Source organism: Coregonus lavaretus (genome assembly GCF_964263955.1).
Source record: "Coregonus lavaretus genome assembly, contig: HAP1_SCAFFOLD_296, whole genome shotgun sequence".
NCBI classification, from domain to species: Eukaryota; Metazoa; Chordata; class Actinopteri; order Salmoniformes; family Salmonidae; genus Coregonus; species Coregonus lavaretus.
In genome coordinates, this window is record NW_028156611.1 from 5,001 (window position 1) to 11,621 (window position 6,621).

Consider the following 6,621-nt stretch of genomic DNA (forward strand, 5'->3'; position numbering starts at 1 on the left):
TAATCATAATCACTTATTATAATAATATGCCATTTAGCAGACGCTTTTATCCAAAGCAACTTATGTGTGCATACATTTTTTACGTATGGGTGGTCCCGGGGATCGAACCCACTACCCTGGCGTTAAAAGCGCCGTGCTCTACCAATTGAGCTAAAGAGGACCACATTTTCCACTACTTCTATTGGAAGTATTTGAAAGAATTTTTAAATGTGTTACATCGAACCTGAATAGATTCTGTCATCTTAACTTCCTGACTGGTTGTTTGTCAACAGTTAGAGGACTGAGGGTTTTCTGGCCAATAGTGACCCCCTGCTCAGGTCGTTACTGTGGAAGAGAATAGCATCAACAGCTAGTTGGACCACAGCTCATAGCCTTCAGCTCAGCATCAACAGCTAGTTGACCACAGCTCACAGCCTTCAGCTCAGCGTCAACAGCTAGTTGACCACAGCTCATAGCCTTCAGCTCAGAGAATAGCATCAACGGCTAGTTGGACCACAGCTCACAGCCTTCAGCTCAGCGTCAACAGCTAGTTGACCACAGCTCATAGCCTTCAGCTCAGCGTCGCCAAGCTATGGGACCCTGGAACTGAACCCCCTTCCCTCTGCAACTGGATCCTGGACTTCCTGACGGGCCGTCCCCAGGTGGCGAGGGTAGGCAACAACACATCCGCCACGCTGATCCTCAACACTGGGGCCCCTCAGGGGTGTGTGCTTAGTCCCCTCCTGTACTCCCTGTTCACCCACGACTGCGTGGCCGCGCACGAACTCCAACACCATCATCAAAGTTTGCTGACGACATGACGGTGGTAGGACTGATCACCGGCGACGATGAGACGGGGAGGAGGTCAGGTGACCTGGCAGTGTGGGGCCGGAGCAACAACCTCTCCCTCAACGTCAGTAAGACCAAGGAGCTGATCGTGGACTGTAGGAAACGGGGCGGGGGGTAGAGCACGCCTCCATCCACACCGATGGGGCTGCAGTGGAGCAGGTCCAGAGCTTCAAGTACCTCGCTTTCCAAATCACTAAGAACTTTTAAATGGTCCACACACACACACACACACAGTCGTGAAGAAGGCACAACAGCGCCTCATCCCTCTCAAGAGGTTGAAAAGGTTTGGCATGGGCCCTCAAATCCTCAAAAGGTTCTTCAGCTGCACCATTGAGAGCATCTTGACTGGCTGCATCACCGCCTGGTACGGCAACAGCACCGCCCTGGATCGCATGGCGCTACAGAGGGTGACGCGGACAGCCGAGTACGTCACTGGGACCGAGCTCCCTGCCATCCAGGACCTCTATACCCGGACTACTTGCACTGCCCCCCCACCCCCCGCCCCATCTTTTTACGCTGCTGCTACTCTGTTAATTATTTATGCATAGTCACTTTAACTCTACCCACATGTACATATTACTTCAACTACCTCAACTAGCCGGTGCCCCCGCACATTGACTCTGCACCGGTACCCCCCTGTATATATAGCCTCCCTACTGTTAATTTATTTTACTTCTGCTCTTTATTTCTCAACAATTTTTTGTTGTTGTTTTATTTTACTTTTTTATTAAAAAATAAATGCATTGTTGGTTAAGGGCTGTAGGTAAGCATTTCACGGTAATGTCTACACCTGTTGTATTCGGCACATGTGGCAAATAAAATATGATTTTATTTCATTTGAAAGGAAGGCCCAGAAAATCGTTAAAGACTCCAGCCACCCAAACCATAGACTGTTCTCTCTGCTTCCGCACGGCAAGCGGTACCGGTGCATCAAGTCTGACACCAACAGCCTCCTGAAAAGCTTCTATCCCCATGCCATAAGACTGCTAAATAGCTAACTAAATGGCTAACTAAATAGCTAACTACATGGCTAACTAAATAGCTAACTAAATGCTAACTAAATAGATAACTAAATGGCTAACTAAATAGCTAACTAAATGGCTAACTACATGGCTAACTAAATAGCTAACTAAATGGCTAACAAAATAGCTAACTAAATGGCTAACTAAATAGCTAACTAAATAGCTAACTAAATGGCTAACAAAATAGCTAACTAAATGGCTAACCAAATAGCTAACTAAATAGCTAACTAAATGGCTAACTAAATGGCTACAGTTGACCCTTGCATTTTCTTCTTATTTTTACACTGTCTCTATACACACTCACAGTGCCCTACACACTACACACACTGTCACTCCAACACACACACACTCACAGGGCCCTACACACTACACACACTGTCACTCCAACACACACACACTCACAGTGCCCTACACACTACACACTGTCAATCAAACACACACACACACTCACAGGGCCCTACACACTACACACACTGTCACTCCAACACACATACACTCACTCCATCATTTGCTCACACACACATAACATGCACATACATTTATACTGACTCTACACACACCCACTCACAGACAATCATCATATACGCTGCTGCTACTCTGTTTATCATATATCCTGATGCTTAGTCACCTTAACCCTATACAGGTCATATTATATTACTGATAAACAGTTTCACACCAAATGAACGTTGTTCTTATTGCATCAGTGTAACTCTCTCTCTCTCTCCCTCTACACCTCCCCTCTCTCTCGCCCTCCCCTCTCTTTTATCTTCCTCTCTCTCTCTCTCTCTCCCTCCCCCCCTCCCCTCTCTACCCCCCCCCCCCCCCCCCCCTCCCCCTCTCTCCTCTCCTCCCCAGGCACCTTCTGTATAATCTCTCTCTGTACCTGCGTGGCGGGGATCAACTTTGAGCTCTCCCGTTACCCGCGCTACCTCTACGGCCTGCCGGATGACATCGGCCACGGCTATGGCTGGTCTATGTTCTGTGCCTGGGGAGGTCTGGGGCTCACCCTCATCGCTGGCTTCTTCTGCACCCTGGCTCCCTCCGTCCAGCCCCTCCCTCGATCCACCTGCCCCAAGTCGAGGCAGGAGAACGGAACGGTCTGCTAGAGTGACCCGGGGATGGAGGATGGAGGACTGGAGGTCCACTGGAGCCGGTCCGCAGCGCTAGCTAGATAGCTAGCTACACCTTTAACTACACAGGACAGCCAGAAGAAAGAGAAGATCGAGAATCTAACAAACAAAATCTAACAAGCAAATGAGTTGACAAATCCATGCATTCATTTTTTTTTTTATAATCATCGACTATCAGTCTTTTCCTGGCCACTTAAAGACAATGTGTTGTTTGTTCTTTGTTTAAATTGTGTGAGTGTGTATAAACATGATCTGGTTTCTTGAAAAACAACAGAAAAAAAAAACCAACAACAAACTGACAGAGAAATATAATCAACGATCTGAAGTTGTGCTGGTGGATTTGTAGTCGGGGAGCGGATGTTGTGATGTTTGAAATAGATATACCATGAAACGGCCTTCTCTCCTGGGGAACGAGAGGAACTTTTCATTAATGAACGATGACAGGCGGATGGACAACAAGGGGTTGGGAGTTACAGCAACGGGGAGACATATTGGACACTTGGAGAGAAATGCACCTTTCAGCAGGACAGTGTCCTCTGCCGTCTCAGCGTGTCAGGATCCTCTGTGTTTTCAGACAGACAGACAGTGGAACTCATGGTGACTGGCCCCTAAACCCATCGACAACAAGGGGAATAACTGCAACTCTACTGTCACTGAGGGGCAGTGGGGGCTGCTGATGGGAGGACGGCTCATAGTAATGTCTGGAATGGAGCAAACGGAATGGCATCACCATGGAAACCATGTGTTTGATGGTATTTCATACCATTCCACTTATTCCGCTCCAGCCGTTACCACCAAGCCCCGTCCTCCCCAATTAAGGTGCCACCAACCCCCTGTGCCGAAGGATTAATCACCACCAACTGAGAGGGGTCAAAGGTTGGAGTATTATGAATAGCACATCCTGTTCTAAAAAGACACTTTGGCTTACTGGAGACTTCCAATGGGATTTACCCAGAACGATCAATTCAATCAATGAATTTGAAAAATCGATTTGATTTGTCTGAAAGATACAAGATTTTTTTGGGGGGGAGTTGAAAAACGGACATCTGACTTGTGGCTGTGGTTTGGTTGAACTCTCAGTGTGTTTCCTCAGATCTACTCTGAGTCACTGGACCAGCAGAGGGACATCACAACACAGGATACAGGCTCTCTACAGTAGCTCTACAAAACTACAGAATATTCCAGAACTACAGAATCATTCCAGAGAAATTACAGCCAGGAAATTCCACGTTGGAGCATTGTCATTCCCACCAGGGCATCCTAGGTTGCATCCCAAATGGTACCCTATTCCCTTTGGGCTACAGTCAAAAGTAGTGCACTAAATAGGGGACGGGGGGGGTACCATTCTCTAGTCTAAAGTAGTGCACTAAATAGGGAACAGGGCGCCGTTCGAGAGACCTATTTCTTCAAGCCTTATCTAGCCTCAGTCATCTAACATTTTATACATTAATTCCTTTTTTTCCCTTTGCATCGTGCTGAAACCCATCCTGAATGAACGGACTGTGTGTGTGATGTTGTCGTAGTGTGTGTTGGTTTTCCATTCTAGTCAAGAGTGTGTATGTGTGTGTTTTGAATAAAAATAAAAATAAAACATCAACAGTTGTAAAAATGATGAACAGAGACTAGTAGAAAGATGCACTATCGTGTTTAAACAGTATTACCCTGGTTCCGTCCGGTCCTCTGTTTGGGAGGACGGGGACTTTCGAAATTCTACTGTCGCTCGCTGCCTTGAGGTTCTCTATGGAGCAGTTCAGATTATATTTAGAGCTGGAGGTCAACCAGTAAAATGTAGTCAGGAGAGGTGTCACAGCTTCAGTTAAAACCACAAAGCTTCTAAGATGGAGGACAAAGACTCAGTTGTTCAACGGTTGGGAATCTTAGCCATCCTCTTTCTGTAGAGATTGTCACAACAACATATCACTTTTGATCTGTAAGTACACTATTGTTCATAGACAATTACAGTAGAGAAAACTTAAATGTAACAACATGTCCAGTCTTCGATTCCCAGTGGTGTAAAGTACTTAAGTAAAGATACTTTAAAGTACGACTAGTTTTTTTTTGGGTATCTGTACTTTATTATTTATATTTTTGACAACTTTTACTTTTACTTCACTACATTCCTAAAGAAAATAATGTACTTTTTACTCCATACATTTTCCCTGACACCCAAAAGTACTCGGTACATTGTAAATGCTTAGCAGGACAGGAAAATGGTCCAATTCACACACTTATCAAGAGAACATCCCTGGTCATCCCTACTGCCTCTTATCTGGCAGACTCACTAAACACACATGCTTTGTTTGTAAATGTTGAGTGTTACCCCTGGGTATGCATACGTTTTAAAAACAAGAAAAGGGTGCCGTCTGGTTTGCATAATATAAGAAATTTGAAATGATTTATACTTTTACTTTTGATACTTAAGTATATTTAAAACCAAATACTTTTAGACTTTTACTCAAGTAGTATTTTACTGGGTGACTTTCACTTTTACTTTTAAGGTATCTTTACTTTTACTCAAGTATGACAATTGGTACTTTTTCTCTGCAAATGCGGGAACATTGCTTTTAAATTAGCTAGCTATAACCCAGATCTTCCGTGATACTTCTGGGAACAGAATCCAGCCCTTAAAGCCGCAATTAGCAGTAAAAACAATAAGCCAGTTCCCCGCCCCTGTTTCAGTAAAAAGAAAATTGGGACGGGGCTGCAGAAACACTTTCAAATTCATAGTCAGAGCTATGGATGTAAGGACTGACCCTCCATGATATCAACATGATAGTTGTAGTAAGGACTGACCCTCCATGATATCAACATGATAGTTGTAGTAAGGACTGACCCTCCATGATATCAACATGATAGTTGTAGTAAGGACTGACCCTCCATGATATCAACACGATAGTTGTAGTAAGGACTGACCCTCCATGATATCAACATCATAGTTGTAGTAAGGACTGACCCTCCATGATATCAACATGATAGTTGTAGTAAGGACTGACCCTCCATGATATCAACATGATAGTTGTAGTAAGGACTGACCCTCCATGATATCAACATGATAGTTGTAGTAAAGACTGACCCTCCATGATATCAACATGATAGTTGTAGTAAGGACTGACCCTCCATGATATCAACATGATAGTTGTAGTAAGGACTGACCCTCCATGATATCAACATGATAGTTGTAGTAAGGACTGACCGTCCATGATATCAACATGATAGTTGTAGTAAGGACTGACCCTCCATGATATCAACATGATAGTTGTAATCATGTTTTGAGGCTATATAGTGTTTGTTTGCATTTACTTTGTTTACTAACATTGAAGTAAAACAAGCTTATATTTTGGGTTCTGGTGGAGTCCAACAGTTGAACTAAGCCCATGAAGCATGTATAAGTTATATTCTTTAAGAATCATTGGATAGATATTAATTTATAAGTCCAAAAGTGTATGTTACCTTATGTAACAGTAAAATATCCCTGTGTCTGGTTCCGCTCTATGTTTAGCTAGCTACCTGTAGTATTTTGGGACCTTGGCAGAGAACAGATGGAACATGTCCGATACCTGGCGGTGATGTTTGGGACCAGAGAACAGATGGAACATGTCCGATACCTGGCGGTGATGTTTGGGACCAGAGAACAGATGGAA

General features: G+C 44.3%; 1 protein-coding gene across 1 annotated transcript in view; it reads left to right on the top strand.

Annotated features, from left to right (window-relative positions):
* Positions 1-2,956, top strand: part of LOC311126148 (transmembrane protein 178B-like) — a gene marked incomplete at both ends in the record, with an annotated part of 3,309 nt that extends 353 nt beyond the window's left edge. The window contains one exon of the mRNA XM_084200166.1: positions 2,706-2,956. Within this exon, the coding sequence (XP_084056292.1) occupies positions 2,706-2,956 (251 nt within the window). The remainder of the gene's footprint in view (positions 1-2,705) is intronic.
* Positions 2,957-6,621: the final 3,665 nt, after the last annotated feature.